This window comes from Colletotrichum fructicola (assembly GCF_000319635.2).
Source record: "Colletotrichum fructicola Nara gc5 chromosome Unknown KSG_Nara_v1_contig01, whole genome shotgun sequence".
Lineage (NCBI taxonomy): Eukaryota > Fungi > Ascomycota > Sordariomycetes > Glomerellales > Glomerellaceae > Colletotrichum > Colletotrichum fructicola.
The window spans coordinates 2,030,656-2,052,240 of NW_027094051.1; the positions used below are offsets into that span (position 1 = coordinate 2,030,656).

The 21,585-nt window shown below is 54.6% G+C and overlaps 4 protein-coding genes across 4 annotated transcripts; all 4 read right to left on the reverse strand.

Moving 5' to 3' along the window:
• Window positions 1–364: 364 nt before the first annotated feature.
• Window positions 365–4,976, reverse strand: CGGC5_v000581 (Uncharacterized protein; the record flags this gene model as incomplete). Its single annotated transcript, XM_032032296.1, has 3 exons — window positions 365–1,699; window positions 1,751–4,723; window positions 4,782–4,976. The coding sequence occupies 3 exons, from the start codon at window positions 4,974–4,976 to the stop codon at window positions 365–367; spliced, it is 4,503 nt and encodes a 1,500-aa protein (XP_031888365.1).
• Window positions 4,977–10,288: 5,312 nt separating this feature from the next.
• Window positions 10,289–11,182, reverse strand: yoaJ-0 (Expansin-YoaJ; the record flags this gene model as incomplete). The annotated part of the gene is made up of 1 exon (XM_032032294.2): window positions 10,289–10,834. The coding sequence occupies one exon, from the start codon at window positions 10,832–10,834 to the stop codon at window positions 10,289–10,291; it is 546 nt and encodes a 181-aa protein (XP_031888363.2).
• Window positions 11,183–13,542: 2,360 nt separating this feature from the next.
• RUFY2 (RUN and FYVE domain-containing protein 2) lies at window positions 13,543–15,370 on the reverse strand (the record flags this gene model as incomplete). The annotated part of the gene is made up of 3 exons (XM_032032293.1): window positions 13,543–14,136; window positions 14,187–14,574; window positions 14,628–15,370. The coding sequence occupies 3 exons, from the start codon at window positions 15,368–15,370 to the stop codon at window positions 13,543–13,545; spliced, it is 1,725 nt and encodes a 574-aa protein (XP_031888364.1).
• A 1,289-nt stretch (window positions 15,371–16,659) lies between these two features.
• On the reverse strand, window positions 16,660–19,740 carry CGGC5_v000584 (uncharacterized protein; the record flags this gene model as incomplete). The annotated part of the gene is made up of 1 exon (XM_032032292.2): window positions 16,660–19,740. One exon carries the CDS (start codon window positions 19,738–19,740, stop codon window positions 16,660–16,662), a length of 3,081 nt encoding a protein of 1,026 aa, XP_031888360.2.
• Window positions 19,741–21,585: the final 1,845 nt, after the last annotated feature.

The following is a 21,585-nucleotide window of genomic DNA, read 5'->3' on the forward strand; positions in this document are numbered from 1 at the left end:
GAACTTCTCTCCAATGGCATGCAACCACACGTAATTGCTGTATCAACATGGATATGATTTTGCACATTTGAATGTCATTAATTACAGCGCAGCTAAGAAAGTACTCTGCCGGCAAGTGCAACTGCAAAAATCTCTGCAATATTCTGTTTGCCGTATTCGCCATCCTCCAACCCATCCTCCTTTGACCTCCGACTCCATGCCCTCAAAATCAAAACAATAAAAAGAGATTCCATGAGTGGATGAAACTAGCCACCCAACGGCGTGGAGGTATCTGAAAGCGATCAGGAGCTTTTGGTTTCAAAAAGAAAAGAACTGCTAGAAATTCAGGAGAAACGTTTGTAGAAAGTATGGTCCGAAGGTGCGATCACGTCGGTGTTCCTTCTCTGCTTCGGCTTTCTCTCTTGCCCATGAAGCTGCGGCGAACGATTGACTTGGGGCTTCCAGGCTCCAGAGATTCGGCGGAAGGGATGAAGTTGCTCTTGATGATAACCGATCCGCTGCCGACCTTGATCTCCTTTTCGGCCTCCGCGCCACTCTCATCGACGAAGTAGAGAGCCTCACCCAAGTCGTCATCGCTACTGAACTTGTGCTCGCCCTTGGCCTCAATCTTGAATTGAGTGTCGGCAGTGCAAGTGCTCTTAAAAGTCTCGTTGTACCTGACAAAGCCTGTGGCATCCTTGTGGTGCTTGGTTTTTCCAATGACCTTCGGTTTCGGTGCCAGCTGGTTAATGACGACGTACAAGTCAGCTGAAGGCGGGAAGCCCTTGGCAGCAACCACGGTGAACGTGGCACTTCCAGAGCCTGGGGACCCAGGGTTGAGGCTATGAACGGAGGCCGCACCGTTGCTCTTGGTGCGGTTGTGGCCACCTAGAGTCGAACCATTGCCGTTGGAAGAGGTTCCGGGTCGCGTGTCTGTGGAATCGCTGCCATCAGACGTGGAAAAGCCAGTTGCTCTCTTGAGACCAAGTCCAGGAGTCGGACCAGGTGGGCTGCCATTCTCAACAATGGTCGGGATCTCGCTGAAGCTTGACGAGGGGCCATCGGAGTCGTCATCCTTCTTGGAGAACAACCCGCGTTTGAGGAAAGAAGCGCCCTTGCCAACACCGTGTCCAACTACACCACCAACCTTGATGGGCGCTCCCACAACACCGGTGACAATTCTACCAGGAGCTGCGAACGTTCCCGAGAAGGTCGATGTACCCTGTCGTGTTCGAGTGACGTACGACGGCCGGAAAAGCATCCTCAATCTCACTGTACCCGACTTGCCGTCAAGTATCAACCGGCTCTCGCTCGGCCTGAATGGGTCAAGCTGTTCGAGATTGATGTCGGCAGCTCCAAGGAAATCCGGCTTGTCAGCGAAATCGTAATCCCACACCGTGACCTTGAACTTGGCAGCCGTCCTTGATGGTACGGGAACCTCGAAGAACTCGTTCCAGGCGGGATGCAACGTCTTCTTCTGGACCTTCGTCTTGTACACGTCCTCGCCATTGAGCTCGAACTTGCAGTAAGGGTCACTCTTTCCGTTAGAGTCTGCCGAAGGGAGATCCTGGGCGTCGAGGACGTCCACACGAAGCGTTCCCATATTGTTGATACTCTCACTCGGGTCGAGCTGCATCTTGACAGGGATGTACTTCAGGCTGACCTTGACGCTGCTTGGGCGATTCTCCTTGTCCTTCAACTTGAGTGTGGTGGGGTTGTTCTGATGTTCGGTTAGTCCTCAATCCTTAACAAACAATGGCTGATGACTTACCAGACACTGCTTCAGCGTATCCAAGGTATTGCCCTGAAGCTTTGCCATGGTGTGGTCCTTGTCCTTCTCGCTACCCTCAATCTTGTCCCCCTTCTCTCGCACCTTGAGCGTCAAGCGAGAGAAGTCAAGTTCTCGAATGAAACAGTCGCCAATCTCCTCGAAAGTATGCTTCTTGTGCTTCGCTGCTGACGATGTGTATGACGGGAAAGCCATGTCGTCAACCCAAACCTCCAAGTGCGTGTTGTGCTCGGGCATCTCGGCCTCCATCAGCTTGAAGATCAGAAGACCAGACTCGTACTTGAGCAGCTCCTGAGGAGAGAGTCGAATCTTGGGGGGTCCGCTCTCGTCCTTGGACTTTCTGGGCATGGTTGGCGAAACCGGTGTGACCGGGGTCTTGGGCGGGCTTGGCTCAAGCTCCGCTCCGCTGTGCCTCTTCTCGTCGGCTTTCTTCTGCTCGAGTGAGCTGAATTTGCCAGCTTCGGCAGAACGAGTCGCGCCTTCCAAAGCCTTCTCAGCCGATGGTTCTGCGTGCTCTTCCTCCTCATCCTCGGGGTCAGCGACGTTTAGGCAGGGGTAGAATGCCACGTTGTAAGTCAAAACACCCTTCGCAATACCCTTGCCATGAAGTTGCAGGCCTCCCTGAATGATCTTCTTCTGGTCGTGCACATTGTACTCTCCATTCTCCGCCTGTGAGATGTAGTCGCCGGCAAAGACCTCGACGAGACCCAGACTGCGATCCTTGCCCATCTTCTCGGAGTCCATGACCTCGACAGTCAGTCTCTCGCGAGCAGAGTGGACTGGGACGTAGAGAACCTCATCGAACTCGGGGTCAAGAGTGTTCTTGTGAGTAACCGTGCGCGCCTTTTCAATGCCGGACAAAAGCACTCGCACGTACGGGTCAGACTTGCCGAGGGTCTCGAAGTTCCGGAGGTCATGAGCGTGCTTGAAGTGAAAGCGCATGACACCTACCGGGGTGACGTAGCCGCCGGTACCACCAACAATACCAGACAGTGCAACAGGCTTCCACTGTGCCATCATCTTGACGCGACCGGTCTGAACGCCGGACAAGTGGAACCATTCCTGGCCCTTCTCCATACACTCCATCATGTCCTCAAGCTTGATCTGGTACTTGCCGAGGACCTGATCACCGGTGAGATCACGGTCATCCTTGATCGTGACACCAAGCTTGGCATTCTTCCTGTCCGTGATGAGCATTTCCTTTGAGCCGTTGTCCCAGATGGGGTTGTTCGTTCTCTTGAGCTTCTTCGTGTGGTGGATGTCTCTGCCGTTGAGATGGAGGGTTGCGTAAGGGTTGAGAAGGCCGACAAGACTCTTGGTGCCGTCCAAATCTTTGGCTTGCTCGACGGTGAACCTCAAAATACCCGTGTTGGACTCAGGTGGCGGTTCCACAGTGCCGTCTTCCAGCTTCTTAGGCTCCAGGACGGGGAAGAACCTGATATCACAAGACACGAAGCCACGAGCCTTTCCATCAGCAATGACCTCCAGCCTTTCGTTCTCATGCACGGCGAGCTCCTCCACGTTCTCCAGAGGAAAAGACGCCACTCCAAGCTCCTTGTGCTTTCTGAAATCGTTATAGTCGAAGATTTGAATGTCAAGCGAGTCGTTGAAGGAGGTAATAATGATGTAATGGGTCTCGTTCCAACGCGGGCTGGAGGTATCCTTCACATGCTTAGTCTTGGCAAGCGCCTGGCGGCGGTTCAGGGTCAAAACAGCATAGGGGTCGGGAGAGCCCGAGAAATTGTCAGGGTTCTTGAGGCCTTGGGCTCCGTGGAGTGTGACGGCCACCACACCAATGGCCTGGTCGACTGGAGTGCCGGCAAGCATCTTGGCAACCTCGATAGGGAAGACGTTGGGCGCGTACATCATTGGAGCCAAATTGCCGTGGATTTGTTCAAGGATGAAGGACTCCAGACCGGGGATGAAGTTGATGTCAAATCCGAACGTTTCACCTCCGAGGGGCTTGCAGACGTAGTCAATCACGGGCTTTTCGAGGAAGCACATTTCCACCTTCTCGACGTGGGGGAAAGGAATCTGCAGCTTGATCTTGAGCTGCATGATGCCGGAGAAAGCCATGTCTTCGACAATGACGTCGAGACCCTTGCTAATCATGGCTTTTCCGACTCTGATCTCGAGAACGACCTTTGGGTTGACCTTGTTCTTGATCTGCTTGAAAGTCATATCCGCTGTGTCATTGGGTGTGAAGCTGAACTTCCAGTCCATGATGACGGTGTCATCTCCAGCCTGGGGGTAGGTCTTGACGTGCTCCATACGGGGCGGCTTGGATCCCAGCGTAAACGTCTTGAGCTTCAGACTGTCCAGGAATGCGGGAGTGGCTGAGCTCAGAACCTGGTCAACCGAGTTGATGATGGTCTGAGCGAGGACGGGTTGGTAGATTGGCCAGAACTTGACCATGAATGAGTTGATCCACTCGAGAGACTCGACCTCAGTCTCGAGCTTCTTCAAGGACAGCTCTCGATTGATATCATCGCGGAAATTGCGCCGAACTCGACGGATGGAGGTGCGATAGTACGTGGAGCAGACGGCCATAAGGATGAAAACCCAGCCCAAGCCACCGCCCAAGACTGCGACCAGCCAGGAAGATATACAAGCAAAGACGATAATGGCAGCATTGTGGTACCAGTCGCCATAGAATTTGTCGGGGATGTTGCTCTCGAGCCAGGTGGAGTGGTCCAGGAGACTCACACTATCGTGAACGACGTCCTTGGGCCAGCCAAACTGAGGAGCCCAGCCAGTTCTAGTGTAAGGTTCCTCCTCGTGACCTTGTGGGTGTTCGCCCGAATTAAGTGTCTTGCCGTCCTTATCTTTGACAACTTCAATGGCACCAGCTTTGGTCGGCTCGGGGAGGTCGGTTACGGGAGCGCTCGAGTCGGCAACGTCAGTAACGACTGAGATGCCCTTTGTTCGTTGGGAGTGGAAGCCGGGAGGGACAGCCTGTTCACAAGCAGTCAGTCAAGCTCCGGGGTTGTTTACATGGGGTTGCGCGACTCACGGCTGCAGCTTGGGCGCGCTTCTCTTCGGGGCTCGCATCGGGATCAAAAGTGAAGGCCGTGATGCCGGCCTTTTTAGATTCCTCGACAATCTTCTTTTGCGCGTCGTCGGCAGAAACGTTGCTCTCAGGGTCCTGGGCAGCCTCAACGACACCCTGGACCTTGAGCTCGTTCTTCTCCTTCTCGGTGGAAGCCATGTCGGCGAGGTCTGGGCGCTGCTTCTCGCAGCTGGGTGTGCGGTGTCGCGGTCAATTGGCAAGGCACTCAGCTCGTGATTCCGTGTCGACACATAGAGGGATCGCGGGTGCCGGGTGGATGACGTGGACCGATGACCTGGTCGGCTTGGGGATTTGTGGGAAGATGGGGAACAAGCAACTTTAGAAGGGGAGAGGAGGGCAACGAGGGTCTCGGGAGGGTCTCGGACTAAAAAGAGACGATAGACGGGATCTGCGAAGAAAGGGAAAAGGAGGGAGGGAGTGAATGCAGCAAGGCCGGACTGTGGCTGGTCGGCCAGTAGTCTGGTGTACTAGTGGTGAGAATGTGGAGGTTAGAACAGAAGGGTGGAAGAGAAACAAGACGGGAAGCTAAAAAGTAAACGGCGAGAAAAAGGCGAGAGGTTCGGTGGCAGAGAAGGGAAAAGGCCAAAGGTTGGATGGAGTTTTGGCTCAGATACGTCAGGGTCGCTACGGGCCCGTCAGGTTTAGCTTAGCGGCGTCTCCGTGGCGTGGAGGCGGCACAGGTGGGAGCTGCTGGCAAGGTAGCAGCAATTGGGGGCCGAAGAAGAAGAAGAAGAAGAAGCTGGGCTGGGCTGGGCTGGCACAAAAGCCGGCTGCTGCACAAACGACAGGATAGGAAGCAAGGCGGTGCAGGTGCGAGGACAGGTGCAATCGATGTGCAAGGTGCAACGAGATGATGGGACGAGACGAAGCTGCTTCAGTCCAGCGCTAGCAGAGGACCTAGTGTACCTACCTACCTCAGGTGCCTCACCTCCACTTAAGATACGCAGTGCTCTGTGTTTCTTGGCGAACACCTGTCTCCCATATACACAAGAGTGGACAGCTAAACCACATCTCGAAGCACTTGAACTGCTGCCGACCCAAGTCTCACAAAAGCTCGCCCAAATAGAATAGCGCCGCCGTCACTCGAGCCAATGTGGAGGAAAGGGAATTGCTCTGCCCAAAGGTAATGTGGCCCGTGGACTTGGCTGCGGATAACGACGTAATTGTTCAGCTGGGGGAGAAGCAGGAAACGCCTCTGACTGGACACTTGAGGCGGGCGGGGAGCCGTCTACAGCACGCCAGGGCAGCGCCCCCCTGTCGAGCCAGACCAGCGGGATTGGCTGATGGAGCTGTTCGCCAGGGATGGTCAGCTTGCTTGGGTGGCCTCCCGGAAGGGTTGCACTGGGAATGGAAGCAATAGCGGTTCCAGGGCAAGCGGGGGAGAGGCTCTGAACAGGCCAAGTTCCAGTTGGGTTGGTTCCATTCAGGTTTGGGCGAGCCGGTTTTCCAGCTTGGTGCTTGGAGAAACGTTTTTTTTTATGTTTCCTCCCCATGTCCAGCTGTGTGCAAGGTGTCAACGGTATCCGTCTGTATGCACCTCATCCTCATCCCAACTGCCAATCCCCCCCCCCCATCCGACCAACTGGACGTCCACAGAACCCAATGCTGATCTACACTCGCGGCATTCGGCCATCTCATAGACGAAAGTAACAGCGTGCGACATCATCTCGTCAAGCGCTCTGCCGTGCCTCTGTACCGCGCCACACACGACTGGCTTCCGCTCTCCCAAACGTGGCCCGTCAGATATTGGCGCCAACAACGACGTGCATCTGCAACATGCTGCTACTGCAAGGCATCCTGTTAATATCCGCCCGGCGCATGTCGTCTCATCCCAGGCTCTCGCCATCCGCTCAGTAAGCCAGCACCGCTTACAGTTTGCATCGCCATTCCAGAGACGCGCACTCGCAGGCAGAGCAGAGGCAACCAAGCGTTGAGCAAGGCACCAGACGATCAAAACTCCGAAGCCTCTGTGCTTTCATGACACGCACATTCTAGTCAGCCACAAAATTCTGAGGCTGGCAGACTTCAGCTCTGAGATTTCAACCCACCGCGGCGACCACTCCCGTGCCCCTCTCTCTGTCTCTCTCCCGACTGCGCTCTGTCTTTGCGCTTGCGGCCGGACGGGGCCGAGGTCCTGGCAGCCTTCATGACCCCAAAACCTGGATACGGTACCTTATCCTGGGCAACCCTGTCCAACGGGCGCAAACTGCCAACCCCTCCGCCGAATCACAGCAAGCCCAACTGCCAAATCCTTGCCGCGCATCCTTCTCTCGATCGGACCATCGTAAACCGAAGACTGGCCGACGGCTGACGGGTCTCGACGGGTTGACTTCCAGTGGTGTGTTGGTGGTGCGCACCCGGAATTTGTTGTACTCGCTCTTCGTCACTGCTAATTTACGGTGTTGCGCCAATGTCTCTTGCTGATACAGAGCAGCCACAGGAACACCCGCAAGCTTTTCATCGTTACTCAGATCACCGATGGCCGCGCAATGTCGGGCAGGCTTGAGCACTTGCTACGCCTCGAGATTTGACATGACAACGCAGCTAGGTCAACAAAGTGGCGCATGCTCAGTGTCGACCAACCAGGCCAATTTCAGCAACCCCAAACTGCATCTGGCAAAAGCGGTCGTTGCTGTTGTCGAACGTTATCAAAGCAACCTTTAGACTGAGACATCCATCGCTGCCGTCTTGGCAGGGCCCAGCCACCAACGCCTCCGAGCCCGTCGCAATTGCCGCCCGATCGCAGCAAGACAATGCCAGTGCCGGTTGATTGATCTCCCGATTTCACCGACTCGAACATTCCTGGATCTGGATGGTTTTCCTTGTTGATGAAACAAACCGCCACTTTAGCCCCCCTCGGAATGTCTTGGTCCACAACCATTGAAGGTATGTGTGCCATTCACTAGTCAGTTTACATCCTCCGCAATATTATATTGAATCTGAACGGCGTGGGAGCATCCTAGCAAACATTCTCTTGAAGTGACTGCGACCCTTCGATTTGTGTTACACTATCACAAGTAGAGAGCAAGCCGTCATGTCTCCCTCGCTTTGCCCGTTTTTCCAGGTAAGGGGCCTACCTTGGGCTAAGCCTCAACGTGTCACACTCAAGCATCAGCAATACCCACTATGATATGCCGCATAATCTGAAAGGATATGGCGCAAGATCTCAAGATCGTAGGGTCGCAAGCCAATAGTCAGAGTCTTGCTAGAGTCCGGGGGAGTGACAATTATGCTGTTAGACTCCTATCAGAATTAAAGACTAGGCTAACAAGCACCACTAATGTTCCCTGTCGTCCTTGACGTTGTCGTCCTCGTTGCCGCCTTTATCATCATCCTTGTTGGTATGATTTTCAAACTTGCTGAAGCACCTGTCTTGCCCATTGATAGAGCACGACATTCAACCTGGAACCATTAGACACCTCCTACAATCTGCTCTTATTACATGAAACAATTTGACAATCCTGCAGTCTCGTCTCGTAGACACACTCATGTCTCTACGAGCGACGCAGAATGTCTTTATTCTAAGCTCTCTCGCATACCAACACGTCTATATGGTCATCTGCATATACATCGACATGTTCACCAGGAGTTACGTGACCACTGGAATACCAGTGATCTTTCGCTCCATACCAAAACTCTCCACCTTTCTTAGTTATCTCACATATAAAGTCCCAGGCACTCATGGCGCTCTTATCTTCCAACTCAACACCAGAATATTCTACGCTTTCAAGATTGAACCCGTTCCCGTGAAAGGTCTCCCACTTACGCACCCCAGGCTTACACTTTGAACCGTACTGAATGAGAAAGAGATGGACCCCGAAGAATTCATCCGAAATCGCCCTGTCGAGGAGTTTGAGAAAAGCCCCCCGCGGACCTGGCTCGGCCATCATGGCACCAATGTAGTCTTCCTCTGGATCAAATGCCCAGGATTCGTCGTATTCGAACGCAATAGCATCAGGATTGGACTCCCAGTAAACGCTCCAATTCATACGTATGTTGAGGTACGAGAGAGGATCATCCTTATATGGATCAAGATTCTCCGTATCCGGAAGCTGTATGCAAAGGAGACCTTGCCGCGGAAGCAGGCCAAAGGTGATGTCTTCCTGGCCATGGCGTATGTGAGCAACAGCGCGGTTCTTTCCCCGACGCAGGTCTTTGTAACGTCCTCCCATTTGCTTGATGACGACCGTTCTCGATTCCTTGCAGGCTGTCCACATGCCAAAGTCGTAGAAGTATGCCGAAGGATTATCCTCCTTCCAGAGTGGTTTCGACTTCTGTGTAAAGGAGGGGAATGTCGTAAAGCGCTTGCCCGTTTTGATGTCTCGTTGGACTGAAAAGAAATGAGCTCCTGGATGATCGGGATCCGTAGGTCGAACTGCCAACTCCCAGATGCTTAATCTGAGCTCAGCCGGCAGCTTTGAGAAAGAGTGAAAAGTTTTGGTCATGGTGTGCAAATTGGAGCGTGTGATAGTGACAGGGGAGGTGAAATGTGAGAAAGCCTTTTGAGTGCTTTCATTTATACTTGACTTCAACTTAAGGCGTTCATGGCAACTTTGAAAATTTGTCGAACCGCTTCGTCTCCCACCTTGTGGATCTTGAAATGATTCTGAGAGATATTGTTAGGCATTGGCGGCTAGACACTGGATATATAGCTCTACTTATATCGAAAACGAATACTTTACCTGTAGGCTTGCTATCGTCCCCTCCATCCCCGTCATCCTCGGTGTCTTCCTCGGTGTCTTCCTCGATGTCGTCCTTAGTATGATTTCATGTTCTTCTATTATATAGAAAATGTAGCTACATTGACAGGATACACCGAGGGGATCTGATAGTTCATAAAACATGCCCCTTAATATGAAGATAGAGCCACGCAGCTGATGTGTGGCTGCAAGAGCAGCAACCTGTTTGGCAGTACGCACAAAACATATATTTTGCACAGCCAGGCATCACAGTCAAGAACCTGTATAAGAGTGATCTAGAATGTTCACGATAGGTAGTTGCATTGTGGGCATTTCGACGCTATTATACCATACAAAAGATGCCTTTAGGTTTCGGCTTAATTGAGATCATATGAATCGAAGTATTGCTACACTACTCCCGCAAAGGTTGCGCGAGCTAAGGGGGGATTTGCGATCTTGCACAACGCAGCCCGCTCATCTTCCAGGGCCATCCCGTTCCTGGGCCGCCCATATGAAATAGACCTTTTTTCCCCCAAAACCCAGGTCGTTATATTCCTTAACCCGCCATTCCACAAGAAGATAACGCCAACCATCATGAGCGTTTCAGAAGAGAAAAGAGAAGTGAATGGAGAGACAGTGCCCTCGGTCGACGACCCCTTACAGAGTTGTCGGAGATGAGCCAGCATACCAGAAGAAAGAATGTCAGATACAGGAGCAAATCTCCGATATCCTCCACACTCGCATTCTCACTCACAGCCCACCGCTTACAACTTAGAAGTTACCCGAGGCCGTGGTCTCGGAGTCGGCCGCGACGCTGACATCCTTGACAGTCACCGACGACCCGCTCTCGCTCGTGACCTTGACGTCCACAGTCTCGGTGCCGAAGCCGCTCGAGTTCTCAAAGAAGTTGTACTGCTGGCGCGTGGTCGCCTGCCAGGTGCTGCCGCCGTCGGTGCTGACCTCGAGCTTGGCGACGGGCTCGTTGTGGTTGAGGACCTGCATGGAGAACCAGTGCGACGAGGTGCCCGACTTGTTGTGCAGCTTGATGGCCGAGGTGATGCCGCACTCGACGAACTCGTACGACGTCGCGATCTTGCCGGCCGAGATGTCGCCGATCTTGGCGAAGGCGTCCTGGAACAGGTCGAGCTGGCCCGCGGAGCACTCGGGGCACTGATCGACGATCATGGCGGTGATGACGCCGTTCGGGCCCGTCACCTTGACGCAGGCGCCGCACTTGGCGGCGGAGTCCCAGGCCGAGCCGGAGAAGGCGGTGCCGTAGAGGCCGGAGGGGATGGTGTAAGTAGAGAAGGAGCACATGCCGCCGGAGGTGTTGCCGCCGTAGAAGGTCGACTCGCCGGAGGTGGACTCGGCGCTGATGGGGGTCGTGGAGGCGACGGGGGTGCTCGCGGCGGCAGTAGAGGAGCTTGCGGCCGCCTCGACCGGGTCCTGGGAGGCTTCGGGGGTTGTGGCGGGTGCGGACGACTCGGCGGGGGTCTCGACGGGGGACGGCAGGACGACGGGAGTTGCTTGGATGGGGGCGCTCGTTCCCGTCTGGGTGTAAGTGATGATCTTGGTGCTACGGCTGCGGGCCGAGCAGGGCTTGACGGGCTTGGCGATGGCCATGTTGGCGGCCGAGGCGGCCAGGAGAAGAACTTGATACTTCATTGTGTCGAAGTTTGGACTTGAAGAAGGACGGATGTTACGGTGAGTTCCTGACCGAGGAGGAACTACTGATGAAGATCCAGATGAACCGTTGCGAAAGAGCAATGAGAGAACAGCAGTTGGCAGTGAAGGAGTGGCAAGCCGCGAAAGGGGCAGTGACAAGTTCCAGACCAGAGACCAGCGTGGATGAGGAAAGAGGTTCAAAAGGGTTCGCACAAACGGTTTAACAGGACCAACACCTCCTTTCCCGGCAGCAGGAGAAGAGCAGCGGGAGATCTCTATTTTATTAACATTGCAAGCCACATTGCAAGCCCATCTGCTGCAGCCTGATCGAAGAAGAAGGGCAACGCGCCGGCGCCACTTACAAAGCAGCTGCGCGAGTTATTTTCCCTTCCCCCCATGCGCCGCCATCACGCATACACGCCTCATCCTCGTCTTCCCATCGGACCAGCAGGACGCAAACACGCTGCCAAACAGACTAGAGGGCCGCAAATTTCTGCCCTCTGCGGGTGTCTCTCCCCGGCGCCGTGGTGCCGTTTCCAGGCATGCCTGCTGGCTCGTGGCGAGAGCGTGGCTCCATCGTCATCTAAATTGGACGGGGGTGTGAAACGGGTCTACGGCGGGGAGGATTGACATTGGCTCACCAAACAAACGTCGACAAGAGGGAAACATTAAAACCAAGGTCCAGAAAAACAATATCGGGCGCCCACAGGATTGCTTCCGATGACAGCTCGAATACCCATTCGGAGGAGGGGAGAAAGACAGGAGGGGTGGTGGTGACAACGACCTAGGGCTGAAGCCGCCCGCGCTGCGACATCCCGTCTCTGACTGCTTAACATCATGCACAGCGCGTGCCATATCCCGACGTCGATATAGACCTCCTTCCTCTACCCCAAACAGCCGGATCGGCCCCCCATTTGCTTCTTTTTTCCCGCATATTGACAATAGTCCGATGAACCTATTAGGGGGGGGTGCTCGTGCCACCTTTTTGGGGGCAGCAGGCGGGAGCGGGAAAGGACTGCGGGAGAAACGTAAACGTTTCCATTACTTATTTACACTCATCACAGAAAGTTTCGCCGGTTCGTCCAATCACTCTGGCCTTGCAGCAGCTCATTTTCCGCCTGTCGCGCGCGTACGGATACACGCAACAGCGTCTACCCCTGGCCTGAGAGATGAAGTCCGACTGAGTTGTCCGACTCGGCCGCAGGCAAATAATCACCGCAAGCCAGTGTGCAATTAAATGAGGAAAAAAAAAAAGAATAAGCTCATCAAATGCGCTCCGGTGGATGAAGGGCAGATGAGATGAGGAACTTCTGCTCCTCTTCCTCCTCCTGCCGTGCCGCACATCCTGCCTGCGGAAGCCTCCCACGTTCGCCAATAATCACCGCGCATGCCAACAGCAGAAGGATGGAACGGGTTCGAGAACATCCAGGGGTCGGGGCCAGGTGCATCGTGAATCCCTGGCGCGAGTCCCCCAGCTCCACCCTTGATATCCACTCCGTGCTCCACCCGCGCCGACTGGCCCGACCTTGCCGGACGTTCTAGGCCCCTTGTGGTGGGCAGAATAACTTGAGAGGGTTCGAAAAGTCGTCGAGGGAGAAGACGACGCTGACAAGACCGTAGACGGCAGGACAACGGGTCGCCGTCCTCGGCGCGAGCGGCGCAGGGAGCGCCGGTGACATGAGCCGACACGCCTCCTTTCGACGTCACTACAAGTCACGTTACACGCTTCTCCACGAATTGCGCCTCCTTGCTCAAGGTGAAACCGTGGGTAAGACAGCTTTGGGCGGGTATCTCGCCGTAAGTGGCATTGTGAGCTCCAAAATATCTATCTATCTGAGTGCATGGTATTTCCGTCAAGCTGGAAAGGAGAAAGAAAGAGCGAGAGTCCTCTGCGTTTTTGGGTGTGTTTGTGTGTGACGATCAACAAAAGCTGTGTCTCTGCGACCCCTCTTCGCTCAGCAGTATCTACTGAAAAAGTATACCCTGATGCAACCCTACGCCATCAATAGGCCAGAGTCCAGAACAATAACAGCCAAATCGCGTAGTGTGAAAGATGCCCACATTTGATGACGACACGTGCATGGCATATATCCACCTCCAAGCAAGAGCCGAAACACCCCTCATTTGGTATGTCACATCGGGGAATATCCCATCTCAAGCGGCACCGCACGAAAGAGAGGAGTTGGGTAGGAGATATAGAGAGGGGGGAAAAGAGGAGACCGTCCACATTGTTCGCTGCGTACAATACCAAAAGGAATGTCTTCCAAAGGATGGACTGGGTTAAAGAGAGGGCCCTATGCTAACCGAAACGCCGAAATGTGGACGAGAGACAATGGGAAACAAGTAGACAACCCGAGGTATCAATAGCCAAAACTATCATGCTGGTGAACGGGACAGCGTCCAGGGTGATTGACGAACCAGGCCGAAATGCAAGACCGATGGAAACGGCACAAGCACTCCAACCGCGCCATAGGGATACCAACCTCGAACTCTTCGAGGCAGATGGTGCATTCCGCAGAGTCTACGCAATCCTTCTCCGTAGCAACATATGGGAACATTCCCGTCCGGCGCGCGGCTAGAGGCGGCGGGGTACCGGATGGCGGCGTTTCGCCTGTTGGCGTGCCGCCGTATGTGCTGTGCGAGGTGATGCAAGTATTGATGTGCTTCTCACGTAAGTGTTCAAAATTCGACAAGGTGCGTGAGGGCAGCTCTCGGTGACAGACGGGGCACTCGTCCTCCTCGGCGATCTGCGGCGGCGGGGGCAAAGCGCGGTTCTGTGCGGCCGACGAGGACGACGACGAGGGCCCGACATCCAGCATGGACCGGTAACGGGATGAGCCCGGATAGACCGCCGATGAGGAAGGGTAGTACGTGGGAGGTGTCCCGGCCATGATCCGGTTTTGAGTGGAGTGGTAATGTCCGCGAGAGCTTGAAGGCCCACCCGGACCGGAATGCTACGTCTGTCAGCTACTTCGTTGGCGTCAATGCTCTATGCTTTGCTTACCGTGATGCTCCTAGATCTTGCATAGGCGTCCTGGGAAGGGCTTGCCGTGAAGTAGCCCGAGAACCTGCTAGGCGGCGGTGCGTTGCTGGACATCGTGCTGATGCTGCTCTGCGACCTGTAATGAGATCCTCGAGGTGATAATTGCGAGGGCGAGTCAAGCGGTTGTGGAGGCGTGGTATTCGGGTCAGGGACGCATGGGTTGCATAGACGAACGCGCTCTCCGCCCCCTAGACTGCTGAAATCGGCATATCCTCCCTCACCACTGATGAGGGACGACGGGTATCTCTGAGCGGCCAGGCGTGGTTGACCTGGGGGCTGTACGATGTACTGGTAAGGGATGGTGATTCTGTGAGGCGAGCAAGAATTGCAAACAACTCTGCCACATTTCCTGAGCACTGTCAGAACATGAGTCGCGTTGACACATGCACCAAGCAAACTTACCTGCAATGATGTTTCCTAACGAATATACTAAATTGCGTGTGGCAAATAGGACAGTAGGTTACTTCAGCGTCTGGCTGCCACCGTGGCAAGTTGATCTCCGGAGGGCCTCGTCGTTCCTCAGGCGATTGTTGGTTGCGTGGCACAGGCAAGGGAGCAAACGAGGAACTCGACCTCCTGGGCGGCGGAGGAGGCGCTTCTTGCGATCGGCGAGGTATCAAAGCTGGGCGAAGAGGTAGTTCTTGCGCTGATGCAGCTGCAGCTTGGGATGTGACCAGACTTGAAGTCCTCTGCGGCGGGACGAACTCTCCGGTGGGTTGAGTAGGCGTGGCTGTTGGTGGGAGAGGTTGAGAATGAACAGAGGATTCAGACAGCCGCGAGCTCAGTGGTGTAGGTGGTGCTGGCGCGGGTTCTTCGGGATCCTGAGACTCTTCAGATTCTTCGATCTCCTGTGCTGAAGTTGCCCGTGCTGCCTCTGCTGGCTCCGGCGTTTGCTCCGTATTGGTCTCCTCAGGCCCGGGCGCAAAGCTTGTTGGGTCCCGCTCAGGAGAACCTGCCGTCACGGTAGAGATCGCTACTCGTGGCTCCTGACTGGTGCTTGAAGAGCTTTCGGCTCTGTCGCTGATCGTCTGAAGCTGCCGTGACGGCCCCTCTCCTGCATTGCTATCTTCGTCTTCGTCTTCGTCCCCAGAGAGATGCCTCTCGACGACGTGAGTCGGGCAGTCGAAGAAGCGAGAGCACTCCATATCGTGAAATCGAGCAGTTCGCCAGCGACACTCTCCCCGTTCTAAAGAATTATCCGAAGCGTCACTCCCTATGTGGGAGCTGCCCGATATCGAGTCTCCATCTTCGCGCGAGCAGTGATCGTCAAGGTCAAGGGAAGCTGGAGCAGCTCCACCGTCTGGACTCGCCATCTTAGAATGTTTGCATCGTCTCCGGTAACGCTAAGTGTGTCTGCGTTGTCGATGGGATTTGGTACGCCGCAGTGTCAAGCTTCAAAGTTTTCTTCTCTTCTGCGCCAATCAGTCGATGTCGCGAGCGAGTCGTGGATTGAATCGGCAGTCAGGCTGTTGACGGTGATAAGTCAGCATGACGAAACAAGAGTCAATATCCGACATGGTGGGGTCCAACGTTACCTGGGCAGAGGCGTCCAGCGACAGCAGCGTGCATCTGAGCTGGTGCTCTGGTTGGCGATGAGGCGGGAAGTAATGCTGCAGTATATGCAAAGATCTTGGTGATGAAGCGAGGAATATTTGGAGGGGTTACGGCACACGAGCAACCAACCTGCCAATACCTTGCCGTGCCTTAGCACCTTGATTGAGCACATGCACCTGTCCAAGCCACTAGCGTGAGTCGGGGAACGACGTGCTTATCGCGGCCTGGACCCTCCGACTGGCGCCAATCGCGCGATTAGATGGAAAGTGTGGCGCCGATAGGTGCAAGGCCCCACTGCTCAGCGCTGGGATCCGCCACGGTGGCTGGGGACTCCCGACTTACCTAATTTCAGCTCGCCCCTTCTGGTATCTTCCCAACCTCGAAATGTCACTCTGTGATCCACCAAACGCGGCGCGAAAGATTAATCGCATAGCTTAAAGTCTTGTTCAAGAGGATTTGAGCGATTCAATGAGAGACTGCCTGAGTTTCGTATGTCTACGCTGCTACGTCCTGTGTACTTGAGTACTCTCATCGAAGACGACAATAAGGTGGAGAGAACGGCAACAGAGTACGATAGTAGAAGCGATAACGACGATAACAACGATGATAGTTGTGATAATGACAACGGCGGCAAGGTAGAGTACATAACTACAAGAAAAGTAGTCGCTCTACCACAGAAAAAATCGGCGATGTTTCAACTGATACCTTTCTTTTCAATATGAACTATAGTTGATATTTGATTAACACACTATGCAGATGCAACTATGCATTTTGATATTCATTCCTGTCCCATGCTCGCTTGTAGTTCAATGATGAATCCATCCCATTTCCGTATCCATATCCATATCCGTTTCCATGCTTCATCATAAACTTATGCCCTTCAGTTAGTATTGGTATCTCTCTTCGCAATAAAATTCGCCCATTCACAACGGCAACCCCCAGTGCCGCCATCAAATCCTCCAAATGATGTGTCATCGTTCTTACGTGGGTTCACTCTGGTGCCTCCGAAGCTCAGGTCGTTGGGAAGCAACTTTGGCTCGCTGGTATCGATGCCTTGCCTGTCGTTGACCGGCCAGTGCCAGACAAACTTCTCGCCCGACTGGCCGCCGTGGGTGTCCGTCTTGATGGTGACGGGGTAAGGCATTGTGCCAGGCTGCTGCAAGCTGGCCCCGTTTCGGGTACCAAGAAGCTGGGTGTTGTTGTCCGATCGTGTCCAGATCTGCACGAGGAAACGCGTCTGCGACCACGTCACGAGAAACTTGGCTTCGCTTCTGCGAGAGCCGCCGTTCTCGTCAAGTGGCACGTCTGTCTCGTCACTACCGTTCAGGGTTGTTACGGACTTGAGATAGATGGTGCGCTTGAAGTAGGTGTAAAAGCCGTAGTGTTCTGTCGGCAAGCCGCGGTCATAGAGACGAACAGGCTGTTGTACAGCGTTAGGGAAGAGCTGCGCGGGAGCTCCGGTGCCGTCAGCCTCCAGGTCGGGGGCAGGAAGGTTAACCGAGATATCGCCGGACGAGTCCTGGCGCTTGTCCATGGCGTTGGGTCCCACGGTTTCATTTGCAGACTTGAGGATGCTGAGGAAGAAGGGAGTCGGTTCGCCACCCTTTTCGCTCGAGACAATACCATCAGTTGTGTTGCCGAGAAAGTACATCTCCTGGAAAGTCGGAGCCTTGGGGCAGGGCTTGAAAGCCGGGTTTTGTCGGCGGATGAAAGCGCCAGCTCTGGCGATCAGGCTGCCTCGCTTCTCGTTGCGTTTCGTAGTCTTTGATCCTGGGACGGGTATCTCTCCATTGGGAACGTTCCACAGATTCCGGGTGCTGTTATCCCACTGGATCTGCATGACGAACGTCGGCTGATTGGGGCGGAAAGGTGCTACAGACTCTTGTTCCTCCTTCGGTAGCGCGCAGCTCCATACTGTAGACGGGCTGCTGCATCCAGTAACGGCGGCGGTATTGTCAGGGCCAACCACGGAGAGAACTCCAGTCGGCATAGGAGGAAAGTCGGTGAGATTGACAAAGATGCTGTCAACTTGGGGAGGGCTTCCTCCCCGCGGAATCAGCGTCGCGCAGAGGATGATGATCAGGATGATTGCGAAAATTGCAGCGCACACACCCAGCCATACTCGTCTCCTCTTGCGGCCCTCTCGGCCACTGCGGCCGTAGCATCCACCGGCGGGGACGCATCCGCGACCCTTCCAGGCGCCACCAGCTTTGCGAGCTACCACCTCTTCCTTCTCATGGCGGCGGCGCTGTCTCTCTACGCGGTGAGCATGTCCGGAGGCTGGGAGAAAGTGCTCTTGTGGTACATAAGTGCCCGCAACCCGGTCGGGTAGACGATTCTGTCCACCAGAATCGGCACGCGCTGGTGTGAGAGGAATGTCGGTCAGGTTGATGCCTCCTTGAGAACTCATGGTTCCGTTGATGGCGGGGGAGATGGGGCCTGGTGAGGGTGGGTAGAGTGCTTGAAGGGGATGGCCAGCAGGAAAGACGGCTCTATATCTGACGGCTTTCTGCTGTTCAGGCGGCGAGTATGGGGGAGGCAGCTCTGAAGGCGCTGGGCTGGGTTGGGCAATGGCCACTTTTTCCGATTGGAACTCAGGTCTCGGGGTGATTGAACGAGAAGACGATGCCGGCGACGGTTCGCGACGGTCCATGAGCGGCGATGGTGTTCTCCTGGGGGTAGGAACTCTGACGATTGGCGCCTGAATATTCCTTGGCGACGGCTTCGGCGATGCAGGCAAGCCAGGTCTTTGGGCAGTAACTTGCTGAATCTCGACTGTCTTGACGATGGAGGTAGGCTCTATTGATGTAGGTTTGGGTGCCGCAACCTCTGGCACCTTTTCACTCCACCAGTCGTCATGCTGTGTTTGCTTGACTGGCTGTGATTCACTCTTGAATGTAGCGATGGGGCTCTTCCTGTCCATGAATGGGGTCGTAACATGATCCCACCAACCACGAGTCTGGGTTTCAGCGCTTCCGGGACTCTTTGAGACCTCCTTGGCCTTGACTGACTTCCGGCGATTGGCGGCCACGCCGTCTTCCTCGAACAACGTGCAGGGGCTTCCGCCGTCTTCGTCGTCATCCTCATTGTCTTTGAGAACAACACTGACCACCCTTTCTTGCTGCTTATAAGTTGAGGGCACGGACGGCACTGGAGGCGCGTCATGAGGAATCCCGACGCCCAAGCCAGTCGCTTGCGAGTAGAGGCTAGAAGTCGCTCGCGGCGCTCTGAACGACACAGTCGAATCTGGTGTGTCGGGACTCCAAACGGATCTTTGCTGTGAAGGAGTCAAGGGAGTGACAGTGTTTGGGCTAGTTGTAGGTTGTCTTTCATACTTGGGCGGAAAGTCTTGGGGTGCCGTCTCGAGAATAGCTGTTTGTGGGATTGTCGTGCCTTCGGGAAGTTTGATTCCGATCATGATTGGGCGGTCATTTGGTGAGAGGTCTTGTTGCTGACCAGGGCTGCGAGAAGCGCTCTGCGGTGACTTGGTGCTTGAGGATGGCGAGCTGGTATCCCACGGTTTCTTCTTCAACCAGTTCCAGTTTCCGACTGATGCCGAGTTGGGCTCTCCTTCAAGAGCCCTCAGCGCCGCTGCATCGACAAATTTGGGGTGTCGCATCTGGGGACTGCCGTTCTGAGCAACTTGTTGCTGTCGCAGCGCTGTCATATCGGTCACCAGCTTGATCCCGGCCTTCGCATTCTGAGCCTTCTGCCTGTGCCGGGATTTGAGCCGCCGCAGCTTTTGCACAGACTGCCTGGGCTGCGAGTATCTTGCAGAATGCGCTTTGCTTGGTCGGAGTGGGCTGGGGGCTGCCGACTTGTTCGCAATGAGGTCTTCTTCATCGTCCATGATCGGCGTGACAATATCGTCATCTTCCCAGTCTTCCCACTCGTCTCTCTCAGCCTCAGTTCGTCGTTCGTTTGGTTGCCGTTGGGGCGCGGGGCGGGCTTGTGAAGCCATATTGGTACTGTTCATGTGTAGGTGTGGGGTGTCGGGACGTCAAAGTGATGCCGTTTCAATTTCGAGTCCAGACAATTTTTCAATTCGGAAGAGAGAGACCAAAAAACCGAGCCGTTAAGAAATAGATAGAAGAGATGCTCGTGAAGGCATATGCAAAATTCTTTGTCTTCGAAGCCAGTCGAGTCGTGACAAGGCGATGGTTGCAGTGGTCAAAGAGGGTGATTGGAGATGGAAAGAAAAAGTGGAAAGAGGGAAAGAACAGTGTGCCTGGAAGGAGTGCTGAAACGATCGACAAAGGATGGTTCAATGGAATACTCGATTATGAGTCGTGAATAGACGCAGCAGAGACCAGAAGAGAGTGACAAAAGGAAACCAGTTACCACCCACCAGAGCTGTTCTACCACCTTTGGAAATGCGAAACAAGCAGGAGGGAGCACATTTGCGCGGCAGGAGTGATTAGCTTCATTATATGACTGGGGAGATTGACCACAAGGCGGGCATTGTGTGTTCATGGGTCATGGCTGGGCTTCACGATGTTTGGCTGGATGCTGCAGTCGCAGTATGAGGTAGGCGCCCAGTTGGCCATCGCGATAAAATGATTGGCTCTGGTGCCGCTGACCAGCTCTCGGGCCTGCACAAGCGACCGCGCTGCTGGCCAGTCAATTGGCCGCGGTTAGTGGCCGTCTGCATGGCTCTGCGGCATGCAACGCTCGACTGAGCTTGCCAGCGACTCGTCTCGCGTGGTCAAATCATTGCCTGGAGGAGGCAAGCTGGGCGATATTGCGTTGCCAAAAATTGAACTGAAGTTGTTTATTGGGAAGGCGCGATGAATCAAATGGCTCGTGCACGGTTGCCGGGAACGTTCGATTGAACTTGGGCCTGTTGGAGTTGCAGCTGACATAACCTTCCACTTAGGTTCTTACCTAATGCAATCGTTGCATGCCTACGGCGGACGGAATCCCCCCTTCTCCTGAGATGGTGTTCCTACCGGCGCAGTGGGGGCCGAGACAGGTCTCGAGAACACTCGGGAGGCTGCCGCTCTCCCGGCCGAGTTGTGCCTACCTTAGCCCCTTGCCTACATATTTCTTTGCCTCTAGATCTGCAGGTCAAGCTGACAGTCGGATTTCGGAAGCCAACAAAGGCCATCTTCGCATCGTCGGCAGTCTCACAACGGATTTCCGAAGCGGACACAACGTCTTTCCGTTGGGCGGGAGGAATGGCGTACGCGGCGAACGAACCTAACCTCATACAGTGTCTGAGGAAGACACAGGTCTCCAAGGAACATGTCGCAGCTCATGAGCAAGGGGTCTAGCTCGTTGTTGACTTGTCAACTCCTCGACGCACGTCAGTTCTCCTGCCAAGTATTCAGATGGCGTGGGGGCAATTGAGTCGCAACAGGATGCAAATTGACAGCGCTTCCGTACGAGGCATCGGCATCACAAGTGCTCGAGTCCGCGACCCTCCAGTACCACGTCTAGCCGGCTGGAGCTTCTTCGGACGGCACGTACGTGACAGAGCCACAGACTCGCCGTCCCCCATCTCATTCTGTGGACAGACACCTGCGTCTACGTGCCAACCGAATGCGTCGTTAATTCCCGCGGCCTTGGGACCTGTCTTGGCTGGTGATGGTGAGGGAGGACCCGACATGTCCGGTCTCAGGTGCTGGGCAGGCGGACAGCAGCATAAGTGGCTGTGCACAAGGTGCCTCGCAACGGGTTCGACGGATAAATTGGCAAAAGTTGCCGTCTACGAGGCAACACAGAGAAAACAGCACTGGAGCGTTTGAGATTGCTCAAATGTCTTTGTTCTCAACAATGCCATGGAAGGCCGGTCGAAGGGTGTTTT